This window comes from Marmota marmota, unplaced genomic scaffold (assembly GCF_001458135.2).
Source record: "Marmota marmota marmota unplaced genomic scaffold, marMar, whole genome shotgun sequence".
NCBI classification, from domain to species: Eukaryota; Metazoa; Chordata; class Mammalia; order Rodentia; family Sciuridae; genus Marmota; species Marmota marmota.
In genome coordinates, this window is record NW_026000026.1 from 15153504 (window position 1) to 15171023 (window position 17520).

General features: G+C 39.2%; 1 protein-coding gene across 1 annotated transcript; it reads left to right on the forward strand.

Moving 5' to 3' along the window:
- The first annotated feature begins 662 nt into the window (after positions 1 to 662).
- Oser1 (oxidative stress responsive serine rich 1) lies at positions 663 to 13342 on the forward strand. The gene is made up of 4 exons (XM_015480416.2): positions 663 to 819; positions 5404 to 5520; positions 8815 to 8928; positions 12512 to 13342. The coding sequence occupies exons 2-4, from the start codon at positions 5444 to 5446 to the stop codon at positions 13197 to 13199; spliced, it is 879 nt and encodes a 292-aa protein (XP_015335902.1). The 5' UTR covers positions 663 to 819; positions 5404 to 5443; the 3' UTR covers positions 13200 to 13342.
- Positions 13343 to 17520: the final 4178 nt, after the last annotated feature.

The following is a 17520-nucleotide window of genomic DNA, read 5'->3' on the forward strand; positions in this document are numbered from 1 at the left end:
CCTGAAAAAAGGACACATGCAGATATCGTCCAACTTCCTCATTTACTAGACGAAGAAACTGAGGCTCGGAGAGGATAAGCAGTTGCCTTGAATCCAACAGAGGCATCAGAAGCGAAGGCATTTCGATTTTAATTCTGGCCTAGCATTCCTGGTCACAACTATGACCGATACCTCCTCGCTTCTCAGAAGGCCCTGAAAAGATCCCAGGAGGCAAGGGTTGCGGCCCGAGCCCAAGACTTTGCAGGCGATCCATACCCCGGCATTGAGGGGACTTGGCCAAACTCTCAGAAGGGTCTCTGTCAGCACGAAGGCTCCCGCACGCTGACCTCACCCTCGAGGAATCCCGTTCCCTTGGCGACTCCTAGTGAAGCACGAAGCACAAGGAGACCCCCGGGAAGTGGAGACGGCTTGGCCACTGGGAAGAGTTACGCCTACTCACTCACCTGACAGAAAAGAGGAAACAGACACGCCCCAAGAGTCGGTCCCCAGCAAACCCACAGCACGGGAGTGGGAGCGAAAAGAATAACAGGAAATGATGTGAGCACACGTGCTTCTGAGAGGGGCGGGGCGGGACACGGAGAGACGCGTCCTCCACCGCGCGCCTGCGCGGCCAAGCCTACTGCGCTGCCGAGTCACTGGGGTGGGAGGGGCATGAGCAGGAGGCGGGGCGCGTGCCGAATGACGCAGGCGCAATGCGACTCCGGAGGCGCGGGCCGCCCCTGCCGCGGGTTTGGATCCGGGTCAGTCAGGCGCGGCGGTCGGGGAGAGACGATCTGAACTGACGGGATCGGATCACCGGAGCGCCCCAGCTGCGAGGAGGTAAGTGCCCTGACGTGACGGGGAGGGGCCGAGGGACGGCGTGTCGGCCTCCAGGTCCTGCCCGGGCGCGGGCAGTTTCCTCTGGGTTCGCCCACCTCTCGTAGCGTCTTCTCCCGGCACCGACTACTTGGGCCGGGCCTGAGCCTGCGCCTCTCGGCGCCGGCTATTCCGCGGCGGTCTGGATCTGCCGGAGCTCCGCGCTCTCGCCGCTTCCCGCCTTTCTGTCCTCCCGCCGTCTCCGCCCCGCTCCTTCGAGGTCTCCCGCCCAGCCTTAGCTTCCCCTTTTCGCCCTCCTGGGCCGCCCTTTGCCCCTTCCCGCCTTTTCCCGCTCTCCTCCGAGCCCGGTTCTCGTCGGCTGCGCCCCTCGGGTCCGCTTCCGTCTTCTCCCGCATCCCTAGCTCCTCGGCTCCGGTTCCGGCCTGGGAATTCTTCCGAGGGGGCAGCTTTCCGAGACACTTATCCGAGACCCCCGCCTCAGGTCGTGGCCTTTTCCTGATTCTGTTTAACCGCGACAGGCCCAGATTCTAGTTGGAACGAATTAACGTGGTGTTTTGGCTGTAGTCCCGCGATTGTTGGGTTGAGTGGTCGTGCAGAGAGAGATGTGTGATTTTTGTCTTTGGGGTCGATTGTCTCAACCCGGTGTTGTTTGCATCTATGAGGGTTGCTGAACAGTTAGGCTCCATGGTGGTCAGGAAAAGTTTCGAAATCTTTTAACATTGTGATGACACGCTTACGTGCGGATCCCTTTTTAATTGTTCTCAGGTCTTTTCAGGGTCCTAGAAATGGAGAATTAGGCTTGAAGTTTAAGGAGGTCTTGGTTAAAACGTAAAGATGGAAATCATGTGCATGCTGTTCGTCGAAAGAGAAAATCAGGAATTTTCTCTTTTGATGGAAGAACTTACACAAGAATTTTCTTTGTCATTTTTGAAAGATTGAGGGGAATTCTAGCAGAATTAAATTGTGGTGTGATTTGGCTTAAAACAATGCAAAATTATTTTTTAAATTTTTATTTTATTTTATTTTGGTACTTGGTATTGAACCTAGGGCCCTTTACCACTGAACTACATCCTCGGCCCTTTTTTTTTTAATTTTGAGACGGGGTCTTGCTGATTTGCTTAGGGCCACCAATTTATGATCCTCCTGTCTTGGCCTTCTGAGTCGCTGGGAATGCAAAATGACTTTTGATAGGCCTTTCTTTACAAGTTTAATCTCTTTGGGGATTGTTCAGCTTCAAGAAAATACAGCAGTCTGCAGTGAAAATAGTCTCTCATAAATTTGATATTAATGAAGGTGGGCAAACCAATTATATTTGTTGCTTAAGTTAGTTGTACAACTTTTGGCTTTGAGTGAATGGAAACCTAGGAATACAGAGGAGCACAGAGTGAGCCTTTTGTGATTACAAGCAGGCTCTGATCTCTCTCTTATGGTCATGCCTGAGATTCACCTTTGCTCTGGGTTAAAATAAATGAGAAAATAAACATAAGTAGTTGAAATACTGGAAGTCTGAACATAGTTTAGACAATACTTCATTCTTGAAGTTTTAGTCTGTAACCGAAATTTTATTTTGGCCTATTTTGGTTTTTAGATAATAGATCTTTTTTAGTATGTCAACAAGAATATTAACTAAATTTGTATTAACACCTCGAGTGGTCACCTGCCTTGCTATTAAGTCAGCACTCTGTAATTAAAAGTTACATATCTGGGTGCAAAGCTGCTCAGGCAGTGATGTATTTTAAGTTTCTGGAGGGCGGGAATGAGATTCCAGTCTTTACAGAAATGGAGTTCCCAGGGACCCTTCTATCCCTAGCCTTTGAGTCCCGTGCCAAGCATATACATGGTAGGAATTTTGGAAATATTGGTGGGAGGAATGAATTTCTGTCTGTAGAATCCAGCAGTGTATACTTACACATGATGTGTACTTTCTTCTTTATTTATTTAGACTGATTTATTTCCATAAGAACCCCAAGATTGTTTGTGTGAGGATCTTCTGGTTAGGGAGACTGGGTTCAGATGATTTATTAACTATGTACATGCTTATAGACAAAGCATTTGGTCATAAAGTAATCCAGGAGAACTATAAGTCAAATTTTAATTTAGTTCTGGCATCAGAAAAAATTTGTTTACAATCTTTTTTTTTTTTTAATTTTTTATTGTTGGCTGTTCAAAACATTACATAGTTCTTGATATATCATATTTCACACTTTGATTCAAGTGGGTTATGAGCTCCCATTTTTACCCCATATACAGATTGCAGAATCACATCAGTTACACATCCATTGATTTACATATTGCCATACTAGTGTCTGTTGTGTTCTGCTGCCTTTCCTATCCTCTACTATCCCCCCTCCCCTCCCCTCTCCTCCCCTCTTCTCTCTCTGCCCCCTCTACTGACATTCATTTGTCCCCCTTGTATTATTTTTCCCTTTCCCCTCACTTCCTCTTGTATGTACTTTTGTATAACTCTGAGGGTCTCCTTCCATTTCCATGCAATTTCCCTTCTCTCTCCCTTTCCCTCCCACTCTGTTTACAATCTTCTATAGCATCTTTTTAGATGCTGTAGAGTTTCACATATTTTAGAATATGTGATCTTTGCTTAGCCCTACCCCTAGATATTTAGGACTTTGTTATCTATTTATGGGGATCCTCCTCTAAATCAAGATGAATTAGAGACCGGTGAAATGTGAAATTGTATTGACAATGTTTCCTTGTGTTTATGTATTGATTTAATAAGTCAGCCAAATATGTGTAAAGATTATATTTACATTTTCAGTCTTAAGAAGTTGAGGTGAAAGCTAGCTAATTCTTCTGAGACTGTTTTCAATTTTCCTCAAAGACATCTGCCTAAAATAGTTCAACTTCTACACATAAATACATAAATAAATAGTAAATCATGATACCTTGCTGCTTTATTCTGCTACTGATACTACATGGTTATGTTATATCAAACATTATGACACCTTGACCTTTGGAATATTAGAGGTCTCATAATAACATCAAACTCACCCCTGAGAAATGAGCAGATATGGGATCACAGAAGACTCAAGGATTCATAGGGAGGACACTACTCCTTCTGAGAGTGTCTGGGGTGAGGGGGGGTGGGGGTGGGGGGATGGGGTCAGGGATACCAGATTAGAAATAAAGAGGTGAAGAACATTCTTTACTTCAGAAATTCTCTATTTTTTTTTTTTTCTGTTTTTGTTTTTATGGTAACTGGGGATTCAACCCAGAGGTGTCCTTCCACTGAATGTGTCCCCAGCTCTTTAAAAAATTTTTTTATTTTGAGATAGAGTCTAATTGAATTGCTTTGGTTGGCCTCAAACTCGAGATTCTCCTATCTCTGCTTACTGAGTAGCTGGAATTACAGGCACACACTGTCAGTGCTGGCTGCCCCACCACCACCATGCCCCCCTTTCTTTCTATCTGGATACTGGTTTGCTTAATTTTTGGTCAGGATTTGGTACTAATTTTCATCCTGGATGAAAAACTAATTTAGACACTAGATTAATTTATTAACAGAGTCTCTGTTGTGTTTCTTGTTGCTTTGGTTAATTCTTCATCCCCTTTGTTTAAATATAAAATTCAGGGCAAAAGAAATGGAGAACTTTGGTTAATCAAACTAGTTGATTAAAAAGAAGTCGTTTTTGCACATCTATAGAACAGCAATTTGTTTTTTACTTCCCATTTTTTCTCAAGAGTTCTTTTCCTTATTTTTTTTTAGTTGCTAATTCATTTGTTTTTCTTGTTTCATGATTTCAGTATTCAAAGCTATTTTTAAAGAACAAAGAAGTTGAGTATGGAATAATCAATAATCATTGAAATAAGTTTCTAATCCTGTTTTAACAATGGCAACAACAAGTTTCTAAAACTGTTTTTTTTTTCCTTCCTAAAACTGTTTTAACAAATGTCTCTCAGACATTTCCTCATGATGCATGTGGATACCTCGCTAAGGATTGTTTTAGAAAAAATACGATCAAGTGCCATGAAGTTTTATTTAACTAGAATTGTTAGGGTTAGACCAGATGAATGCCCAGTAGCATTTTAAAGAATCGGTGCTATAGTTTGAGCCTTTTTGATGTAAGGTCAGTGTGTTACAGGTTTCTAGGAATCTACAACTGGAGAGATTATTCTCCCCTTTTAAAAAGTGTACTGAAACATATCTGAGATGATCTAGTTTCTAAAACTGGTTAATAGGATTTTGGCATCAAGTATTTGGACAGTTTAAATTGTCATAATACATACACATTTTCTGCATTATTTCATTTGGTTTCTTCTTAAGAAATAGAACCCACAGTTTCCTGATCCATTTACACTGAAACTTCCTTTTAGAATTAATTTTTTTTCTCCCACAGTTATGGTATCAGAAATGTGTGTGTGTGTGTGTGTGTGTGTGTGTGTGTGTGTGTTTACATATGTATGCGTGTGTCTCCCCCCACACCCCTCAGTGTTGGGCGTTAAACCTGGGGCCTCAAGCATGCTAGACAAATGTTTTACCACTGAGCTATGTCCCCATCCAAAGATAGAAAAGGGATCCTTTTGATCCCACCACTTTTACTTTGCTCATCTTATTTTTATTTTCTTTTTTAGTATTAACGGGAACATCCATAGTAGTGCAAAAACTTTCACAATGAAATCCGAAGCCAAGGATGGAGAGGAGGAGAGTCTACAAACTGCTTTCAAGAAATTAAGAGTGGATGCATCAGGGTAATTAAACCTAATATATTATTTACTAGATTTAAATTTACTAAATTTAAATTAGAATTATTTACTAGATTTAAATAGTCCTTTCCCTTTAAAGAGCTTTTCCTTTTCCAACATTCATAATTATTTATAGAATATATCAGTAGTAATAGTATAACATTCTACCAAATTCCACACAGTATTGTTTTACTTCTAAAGTAAAGAATCTTATGTTAAATATGAAAAATATCAGCTCATTTGTGCTTTAGCATTGAGTGTTTTGATTTTCTTTAACTTTGAGGAGGCCCCCTTTATCAAGCAGATCCCATAAGAGATTATATCAGGGATACATCTCAAGGGAATCACAGTATTTTTCACTAAGTGTAATTGGCTCAATCGTAATCTATGAAGACATTGTTGATTTCATGGTCTTTGATTGCTGACTCTATCACTATGGAAACCTTTATTCAGTAGGGTTCTGTCACTGAGATCAATAATCTTGGACCCTTTGGCCAAACTAATTAGAGCACCTGCAGACCAGCTGCTCTCTGAATGTTAATATTTGACCCTTTGCAAAATGTTCTGTGCAAGTCTCCTTTCACTCCAGTTATTTTCCCAAAGCCAGAAGAAATCTTAAAATTTTAATGGATATGAGAAATTTTCTTTTTATGAATAAAAACCAGAATAGAACACTCCACCACAAATAGTTAATACTTAACTCTCCCCCAAACACTGGGTTAAGTACTTCATGCTCATAATTTAATCCTCATTACCACCTTAGACGATTAGATACCAATGTCATTGATGAGACTCATAAATAAAGTCACTTTCTACTAGTCACATGGAGCCAGGATTTGAACCCAGACAGTCTGACTTTGAACTTGTGCTCTTAACCATTTCTTTGTATAGTACATTAAATAAAGATAATATGAAGAAATGCATGTAGTAATAGTATAATATAGTAAAAATTAAATTGACGTTTGTCATTATAGGTATCTACCTACTGCTAGCACTATTTTTGGCCTACCAAGTGAGGAGATTTATACTAATAGATTCGCACCACAAATGATAAGGTGCTCGCATTTGCTTCTGTGATACTTCAAGAAAGTTTCTCCTTGTTTTTCTGATACTTTATCTTGCCATTTTGTATCAATACTTTGATAAGCCATTTTGGGAAATGGAAATAAAGCACAAAAGCAGATAGTTCTAGATTGTGGTTGTAGTGTATTGCTTTGTGATTGCTGGTACAGAAATAACTTTTTAAAATCAAGAAGATTTTGGGAAAACACATACACCCACAGACAAACAGATATATAATTCCCTTCATGTGTAAACTTTAAGTTAATCTCTTGATGCCCAGACTTACTTCCTAATGTTTTAAGAAATTGGAATGTGAAATTGAGTCATTTTAGTGTTGCTAAAAATTACCTGGTTCATTATAAAATATCTTGCAAAGAATCTGTATAATATATGCTTGAAAATTATGGTATTTGTAGCATGTGATCTGCCTTGAGAAAAATTATCGGAAGAGGAGCAATGAACACTTGAGAAAATAAACAGTGATTCATTAGCATGACTAAGCAGAATAAGACTTGCATAGTTCAGCATACATTTTTAGTTATTTCATATTGTTGCTGATTTACAAGGGGAACTTCTTAGAGACTGACTCATAAGGTAACCTGGCCTTGCCAGGAATTTAGTATGATCCTGTTCAACAGGTTTCAATTCCTAATGGTGTTTGTCTTATCAGGACACATGTCTATATGTTTTTTACAAAACAACATAATCCTTTCTAAGTATAGAATAGTAACATGTTTGTTAGAGAAAAATTTACAAAAAATTAATAAAGGAAGGAACAGTCATAATTTATCATAATTTTACCATCTAGACCATCTGTGCTTAATACCATATACGTGTTTTGCATAGTTGAGATCATAATATGTGTAGAAGTGTTATCCGTGTTTTCTTCTAATATAAATATGCTTTCATTTCATTAACAGTTCTTTGTATATTTTTAATGAATTCCTAATGTTTCATTGTATAGTTTTGCCATAATTTATATAGTACAGTATTTTTCTTTTGTTGAATATTTAGGTTATTCCCAAGTTACTTTTTTAAAATTATGCTTTAGGGGCTAGGGTTGTGGCTCAGTGGTAGAGCGCTTGTCCAGGATGCATGAGGCACTGGGTTCAATTTCTGGCACCGCATAAAAACAAGGAAAAATAAAATTAAAAATAAAAATAAAAAACAAATAAAATAAAATTATGCTTTAGTGAATACCTTTTAGTTTAGTACATTAATGTCTCTTTCTAAGGAATTTTTATTATCCATAGCATATATAGTAAAAGCTATGCGTGTTTGTGTGTTTTATATTTTGAGTGTGTATATTAAATCTGGAAGGACCTATACCAAAAATGTTAGTATTGGTAGTCTTTAGATCGTGAGGTTATGGATGGTTCTCCTTTTTTCTCTTTTACGTTTCTTTACTGGGAACCTATTATGTTACCTGTACACTTTTATTTTTTTAATTTTATTTATTTAAAAAATATTTTTCAGTTATGATGGACCTTTATTTCTTTATATGTGGTGCTGAGAATCAAACCCAGCGCCTCACACATTCTAGGCAAGAGATCTACCACCAAGCCTTAGTCCCAGCCCCAACCTGTATACTTTTAAAATAAAGATTTAACACAGAGAAATATTTGTTTATTATGAAAATTATAATATTTTTCTAAAATTTTTATGGCATTTAAATGTGTTCATTTTCAAGTTAAATTGAGTCTTTTAAAGGTTTTGCTGCTAAACCTAGTTATGGGCTCTGGTTTGCCTGCAAAAAATGAGTGGCCATTGTCATTAGTATTCTCTCTGAATGTAAGGCCTGATCTGCCCCAGATAAACAGCCTAAAAGTCTATTTATATCCTGCTGTTGGTTACACTTAAGGATCATTCCTTGGCTTATGATTTTGCAACTATGGGCTTTTGAAGATCCTCTAAATGTGGTTTTGAAGAAAGCTTTATATTAAAAGCCAAGCAATTTTTTTTTTTTAAATGAAGAACAAATCCAGTTTTTTTCAAATACTTTTTAGATGTCAGTGGACCTTTATTTTATTCATTATTTATATGCAGTGCTGAGAATCGAACACAGTGCCTCACACATGTTAGGCAAGTACTCTATCACTGAGCCACAACCTCAACTTTTGAGGAACATAAACTTAGAAAAAAAATATAGATATTGATAATAATTGTGTTTGGGTTGGTGACGGCAGTAAGTTCTCTTTGTAGGTTTTCTACAGCAGTAAACTTTGTTCTTGTCTTCAGGTCCATAGTATCGCTGTCTGTTGGAGAAGGCACGAGTGTCAGAGCATCAGTCAGAACAGCAGCAGATGATACCAAACCTAAAACCTCATGTGCATCTAAAGACAGTTGGCATGGGTAAGAGCTTCTTATTGAGATGATTTTTATCCCAGTCCCTTAAAGTACTATGGGACTTTCCTTCCTGAGTGTCCAGAAAAAGAAATGCCACAATATAGAATCCACCGCCCAGCAATTAGAATAGAGAAACACTTCAGTTCTAAATTTGTCAAGACTTTCTGTTTGGCCTGATCAGGGTCAATTTTTATAAATATTTTATGTGTTTGAGAAGAATGAGTTTTCTCCATTTTTTTTTTTTTAATTCTATGTCCGTTAAATTAGGCTTTAAATGTATTACTTTAGTCTTTTTAAATTTTTTTGTTCAGTTTGACCTATCAAGAGGTATGTTGAAATCTCCCTCATTGGAGTAAATATGTCTGTTTTTCCCTTAAGTTCTATGTGTTTGCTTTCTTTGTTTTGGAATTATTAGGTACATAGAACCTAGGTCCATTCAAGTTTTAGAGTTTTTTCTTCACTGGTGAATTGAAACTTTTATATAGTTTTATAATGACTTTTGTCTTAAAGTCCGTATTGCCTGGAATTAATTTAACTAGCCCTGTGTTTTGTTTTTGTTTTATTCCCTACCAGGGATTGAACCCAGGAGCATTTAACCACTAAGCCACATCTCCAGCACTTTTTTAAAATATTGAGACAGGGTCTTGCCAAGTTGCTCAGGGCCTTGCTAAGTTGCTCAGGCTGGCTTTGAACTTGCAATCTTCCTGCCTCAGCCTCCTGAGTGGCTGGGATTACAGGCATGTGCCACTGTGCCCGGCTCCCATTTTCTTTTAGTGTTTGCATAGCACCTTTTCCCATTCTTTTAATCATTTCGTACTTTCAGATTTGGGGTGTGTTTCACATAAGTATTCAGTCCTGTCATCAGGGTTTTTTTGTTTGTTTGTTTGTTTTGTTTTTTTTGGCTTCTGAATTTAATGCATTCACATTTATTTTGATTATTGGTGGATTTGAACTTGTTTCTGCCATTTTACTTTATGTTGTTTGCCTCTTCCCACCTTCCAAAAAATAAAGGGTTTTATTTGTTTTTTTCCCTCTGTCATTTACCCATCTACTGGTTTGAAAATTATACATTGTTTTTATTCTTTTAGTAATTAACCTTGAAATTTTAATCATCTTGCATGTTTTTAACAAAGACGAAAAAGTTAATGCTATAAATCTCTTCTTTAGAACTCTTTTTCTCTTATTGCCTCACTTTCATGGTTTACCTGCTCAATATTTTAGTTTTGTTAGTTCTTTTTAACCTTATGTTTTGTTACTGTTATTTAAAATGTCAACATGTGTTTATTTATCTACATGTTCATAGTTTTTTTGCTTGCTTTTTTGTATCTCAGACTTTCCATACAGGATCCCTTTCTTCGTAAGGTAGTTCCTTCAGTGAAAATCTGTTCTTTAGCAAAAGGCCCCTTGGATTGCATAACCCCACAGAAAATGCATTTGATTGGAGCCCCCTGAGCTGAGGATATAGCTCAGTGGTAGAGCACTTGCCTTGCCTACCATGTACAAAGTCTTGGGTTCCATTTCCAGCACTACATAAATAGGCAGACAGATACTTATGAACAGAGCCTCCTGGGTTATATAACATGATATCCTGTTGGTAAATGTATTTTGGTTTTCCTGAAAATTCCTTTTCATCCTTGTTTTTGAAAGGTAGATGTGATATACCTGATAGGAGAGATGGGCATGCTGGGATCTGGGTGTCATTGAGACAGAGAGTAAAACCGAATCTGGTGCTTCTCCCTACCCACCTGTTCCACCAGGCCCTCCCTTTCAGGCTATTCATTTCATCCTGAGACTGTCTCAGCAAATGAGCACAAAGTATTTACTTTCTTTTGGTACCTGAAGATACTATTCACAGTCTTCTGGCTTCATTGTGTTGACATTAAAAGTCTTCTTTGAATCTAATTGTTGTTCTCTTTGAAACAATCTGACTTGTTTCTGCCTCCTTTTAAGATCTTTCTGTTGTTTTTGTTGTTCTACAGTTTTGCTACAGAGTCTAAATATGGATTATTTTTCTAATCTTCCTATATCTATAGATTTTTTTCTTTTATCAGTTTAAAAATATATCTCAGCCATTACCTCTTTACAAGTCACTTGTCCTCTGATTTCTTTACTTCAGAGACTACAGACTTATTCTGTTTTCCATTTCTTGTGACTTTTTCATTTTTTCCATATTCATCTGTCTGTATACCTTTTAGATTAGGAGCTGGTACACTTTTTTTGTTAAAGGTTTTATAGTAAATATATTAGGCTTTGGAGACCAATAGGCAAAAATTAAAGGATATTCTATAGGTACTTATTTAAGAGAGAAAATTACTGCCCCATGCTATTGCCTAGGGTGGGCCATTCTGCCTCATGGACATACTTTGTGCTCATTTGTTGAGACAGTCTCAGGATGAAATGAATAGCCTGACAAGGAGGGCCTGGTAGAACAGATGGGTAGGGAGAAGCACCAGATTTGGTTTTACTTTCTGTCTCAATGACACCCAGATCCCAGCATGCCCATCTCTCCTACAGAGATCCTGGCATTGGTCACATTATCGAGCTGTGATGCCTAGCCAGTGCCAGTATGTAGACGATAACCCATGTGGGCCCTGGACAGTGCTGCAACATGCCCACTAGCAGGCAGTAGGGAATAGAGGGGTTCAGGGGCCGCTGTACTCTAGTCTCCATGTTTTATAGTGTTAGCCTACTGGAGAAGTGTTCATGGGCTGTACAGAAACAGGTATGGAGGTGTCACTCAGTGATAGAACACATGCTTAATGCATGTGGCCTCAGTTCAGTTCCCAGCACCAAACAAACCAAGATGGGGGCTGGAATTGACTCACAGGCTATAACTTGCTGGTCCCTGTTAAAAACAACTCAGTTTTTCTTCCAGTTCAATAATTCTTTCCTTAGCTATGTATATTATTTAGCCTGTTCATTTAGCTTAATTCCAAATATAATTTTTATTTCTTTAAAGCCCCATTTGGTTCTTTTTTCTAATTTGCTTCCCAGTGTCACGTCTTCTTTACTCAGTTCTTTTCTTTAAATATTGTACAAGTAATTAACTTATATAGGGTGTCTGAGAATTCTCCCAGTATCTGAGAACATCAGAATCTAAATCCTTTTGTTTATTTTTTTGTTGGTTGTTACCAATTATAGATATGAGTCATAAATCTGAGGCTTTGTTTACTATACTGGCATAATGGCTATTTGGCCATTTGGAGCACTAGCCTTGAAATGGCACTGAATTCAGGCTTAGGGCATGACATTTAGGCTTTTCAGCATCAGTTTGTGCAGGGTGCTTCCCCATTCCCCTTGGTCAGAGATTCACAAACATAGGTGGAGACAAGGTAGGTATTCCACACCACATGTTTGTTCTAAATAATTCAGTTTTCTCTCCTATTTCTATAGCTTGCTATCAAGGGGATGATGTGGCTTTTGAGATACAAATACTTAGGCAGCTTGAAAATGGAGGGAGGCACATTTCTTTGGGGGAAATTTATAACTTTATACTTATTCAACCTGGGAGGCGGTAGATTTCCAGCTGTCATCAAGAATCAGTGGGGAGGGTTCTGTATCCCCAACATTTTCTATATTTTTCTCTTAGGTCTACAAGGAAGTCTTCACGAGGAGCAGTGAGAACCCAGCGTCGTCGACGTTCTAAGTCTCCTGTCCTTCATCCTCCAAAGTTCATACATTGCAGTACAATAGCATCTCCTTCCAGCAGCCAGCTCAAGCACAGAAGCCAGACTGACCCCCCTGATGGCAGCAGTGGGCTGGGAATATCAACTCCTAAAGAGTTCAGTGCAGGAGAAAGCTCTGCTTCACTCGATGCCAATCACACAGGGGGAGTTGTTGAGCCTTTGGGAACTTCAGTTCCAAGGCTCTCATCAGAGAGTAAGACAGAAGACTCCTGTGATGCTACCCAAGTCTCCCACACAAGTCTCAAGGCCAGCGATCTCTCTGACTTTCAATCTGTTTCCAAGCTAAACCAGGGCAAGCCATGTGCATGCATAGGCAAGGAGTGCCAGTGTAAGAGATGGCATGATATGGAAGTGTATTCCTTTTCAGGCCTGCAGAATGTTCCTCCCTTGGCCCCAGAACGAAGATCCACGCTTGAGGACTACTCTCAGTCGCTGCACACCAGAACTCTGTCTGGCTCTCCCCGTTCCTGTTCTGAGCAAGCTCGAGTCTATGTGGATGATGTGACCATTGAGGACCTATCAGGCTACATGGAATATTACTTGTATATTCCCAAGAAAATGTCCCACATGGCAGAAATGATGTACACCTGATAGTAAGAAGCTAATTCACATGCTTTAAACCAATGAAGGGTTGTCAAAGAGATTTAGTTAATGGCAGACCTTGTGGCCACTTTGTGTGAGAAGACATCTTTCTGCTCACTGTGCTTGCAATAAAAACTTTTCTTGGCATCTCAGTTAATCTTTGTTCTTTATAAACTTACCCTAGTTTTTCATACCCATCAAGGTAAACAGATGAAAGAAAGTCCCCCTCCTCTAGAGTGTTCATGGGAAATGAAGAAACGGCAATTACTTGAGACTGGTAGTAGTGGGTGTATGAAGAAAACCTTTTGTAAAACAGCATTTTTTACTGTATAAGATTGGATAGCCAAGGAAAGTCAGTTTTGTAACTGAACTAAACACTTGTCATGTTGTCGTGCCAGCCTGCAGTATTAGAAGTTACAAGACTGATTTAAACCATATCTGATTTAATGCAGGATTTGTGCCATTACAAGTTTCTTATGTTTTTGTTGAGCTAGAGGTCTAAGGTTTAGGTTCAATATGAATAAACTAGCCAGCCTGCCTTATATTGTTTAGAGTCAGTAACCATCACTAAATAAACCTTTAGTGTTTACTCATCCCGAGATATGCTATGTGAAGTTTTTCAAGTAAGAAGCTGCTTGGAGTTGGCTGCTCCATTTGGAGGGAGGGGGTGTAGTATCTGACACTTGTGTGCATCTTCTCTGTCTAATGTTTTTATGTGGCATGTTTCTTGCCATCAGTAGGGACTCATTCCTCAGTTTCAAATGGTCTAGATGTTTATTAATAATCTCTGAACTGTCCTCTCAGCCAGCAACCCAAAAGAGAATTTTGTACATGCTGTATTTAATACATTTCTGGTCAACCACCCCACATTCCTCTCCAAACTTTGGTATAAAATAAAAATAATTTTAAAATCTCAGTTTCATCAGAAGGACAAATCCTTATCTTTTTCAGATGTTTCCACGATGGGTTTTGTATATACTCATAGTTTATATTTTAATTCACAGCATCTTAAGCATAGTCACCAAATTTTAGTGAAAATTCTAGCCATGTTAACATAACATTAAGAAATTTCTTTTACTTTTAGATTTCAAAATAATCTTTCACCGCTTACTAAAACATCCCACTGGTTGTACAGTTGATTCATGACAGTGGGGTCAGGGCTTCACAAATGTTGATTTGTACTTGGGGGTAGTATTAGAAAAGCTCTGAATTTGTGGGAGACCCCTGCTAGTTTCTATTTCAGTGTGGAAGCTGCGATTAGAGCAAAGAAGCAAAACGCCATGACAGCAATAAATGCTGTGACATTTCTTAATGGTGACAGAAGGCATGCACTACTTTGTACATGTAAGGCAGCAATTCTCCAACTTTTCGTACTCCTTTACACTTAAAAATTTGGGACCCTATAGAGATTGTTTATGTGGATTACAGCTTAATATTTATCAGAAATTAAAACTAATAAAATTTTTAAATATTGCTTAAAAATAATGAAGACATTACAAACTAACATAAATATCATTTTAGAATTCAAAATAGCTTTAACAAAACAATTTTTTTGGTAGGGGGTATATCGGGATTTGAACTCAGAGGCACTCAACCACTGAGCTACATCCCCAGCCTTTTTTTTATTTTATGAGTTGCTTGGTGCCTCCCTATTGCTGAGGCTGGCTTTGATCCTCCTGTCAGCCTCCACAGCTGCGGGGATTACAGGCTTACACCACCTTACATTTTTGCAAATCTTTTGTTTGGCTTCATAGAAGAAAAATTCTCATGTCTGCTCCTGCATTCAGTCTCTTGGGATATCACATTATTTTATCTCCAGTAAACTCCACTGTATACTCGTGAGAGAATAATGTCTTAGTGTCATGAAAACTATTTGGCCTGTCAGGTTCCTTAAAATGGTCTCAAGATAGATGTCCAGGGGTTCCCAGATCATGATTTGAGAACCATTCAAAGAGACCATGTAAGCTGGTTGTAAAAGTACTACCCCACCCATAAGTAATTTTTTCTCACCTTATTTTTTTTTACTGGAGAGTAGGGGATTGAACTCAGAAGCATTCAACCACTGAGCCATCTCCTATTGCCAATAGCCAGGCTGGCGACCTCAGCTGGGTTCACAAGAGCTGTCTGCACCAATAGCTTAAGAAAACAGCTAAAGAAGCATGCAACACACAGAAATACCTTTTGCTTGCAGGAATCAGGGTTGTGTGAGAGCAAGCCTGAGACCCTATTTATTGAGGGGAAGGCACCCAAATGAGGCAAGGGATTGGGTTTCATGGGGTGTAGCCCAGTTTCATTGGGTGATGCCCACTCCCAGAGCTTCCTTCCCCTGCAGATTGGAGGTGAGGTCCACTTGTTTCCACCTACAGCAGAAACAAAGTCTCATACCCTCCGACACTCAGCTAAGGTCACTCCTATGTGGCAGCTCCTGACAATGTCCCCAGCTTTTTTTGTATTTTATTTACAGACAGGGTCTCAGTTGCAAGCTTGCATCTATGTGGATAATATGACCATTGAAATGTAATTAAGTAGCTCACTACTTAAAGTAAAAGGAATCAAGTCTTTAAGTCCTTTTGGTTTGCTTTTCAAACCAGGGGTCTGTTTTTGTTGTTGTTGTTTTGTTTTTTGTATTTTCTTCATGCTATAAATACAGCAATCACCAGAGAATGAAGAGTGGTATTGTTCTTTTTTTTGTTCAATGTTGTTAGGTAGTGTGAAAGGGACAGAAAAGGACAATATTGACCTTGGAAAACTGCTGAAGTCCAATTTGAATGAAAATTTAGATATTCCAGGTTTGTGGGAATACATTTTATCTCAGTTGAACTCTCAAAACACAGATCTTGAAGTTGAACATTACTCTGCTCAGACCCAATTGGGCCAACGTCAGTACTGGCTTTGTTTTGTGGATACTTTTTACCAACCTTATCTACTTTCTCTGATGCAGCCTGGAAAATGGATTTGGTTTGTGATTTGAGGGATTGTTTAAACTACTCTGGCAGAATGGCACCCTGATTTCCACATGCTTTTATTTCACCATTCTTCAGTCATTCATTCATTCACCCAAATAAGTTTACGTGTCTGCAACACATCAGGCCCATTTTACTAGGTGCGGGGAGAACTGTAGACAGAGCAACCTCCTTGCACAGCAGAGGAAAGCTGATGCACATGTAACTGCTACGGAGGAAAGAAGGATTAGGAGATAGGAAAGGCTGAGGTGGGAGGTTGGGATTCCAACTTTATTTGTGGTCATCAGAGAAACTTCTATGATAATGTGACATTTGAGTACAGGGACACATTTGGGAGAGGAACATTTTTGGCAGAAGGAACCATGAGAATATTAATGTAGCTTGAACAGGCGGGGCCAGGTCGTGGAGGGCCTGGTAGCCACTTTAAAGGCTTTAGCTCCTAGTATAAATGAGATGGAGGGTGAGTGGAGAAGAGAGATGTTATGGATACTCACCTTTTAAAACCATCAGCTGTTGAGCGTGGGAAGGTCCTAGGGGGCAATCAGGAGGCTACCATGAATTAGACAATGGCTTTTTGGTGGTTGGACATTAGGCAGTGCAGGATATGCAGGGGTTTGCTGATGGATTGGGTATAGGGTATAAAGGATGATATCCAAAGCTTTTAAGAAGTTGGGAGTTGAGTGGTGCAGATTTGGGAGGGAAAATTGGGATTTGGGTTTTCCTTTTGTCAAGCCTGAGATTCTTATGAGTTATGTAGAGATGTCAAGTAGGTGGTTGCATAATGACTGAAATCAGGAGAGAGGTAGGATGGAGAGGCTAGGAGCCATCAGTACCTGGATGTTTATAAAGCTATGAGACTAGAGGTCACCAAAGCAGTGAATGTACATCACTGAGTCAGGAGGGAGTGGGGCTTGATGTCAAATGACAGAAGACCAGTGAAGTAGAAGGAGATTAAGGGGAACTGCAAAGGGGAGGAAATACAGATTTGTCAAATGCAAAAAAAAAAAAAAAAAATCTTAATTTTTAAGAATTTTTTATATTTATTTTTTAGTTATCGTTGGACAGTGTCTTTATTTTACTTTATATGTTGCTGAGGATCGAACCCAGTGCCTTACACATGCTAGGCGAGCGCCCAACCTCTGAGTCACAACCCCAGTCCTCGAATGCAAATTTGACAAAATTACTTTATGTGCATGTATGAATATACCACAGTGAATTCCACCTTTATGGATATTTATAAAGCACCAATTAAAAATATATAAATGAGGTACAAGGTAGACCAGTAAAGAGAAGGGAAATAGGAAGAGGGAGGAATGGAGGGAAAGGGAGACACTGAGAACGGAAATGGAGTAAATCAAGTTCAAGGC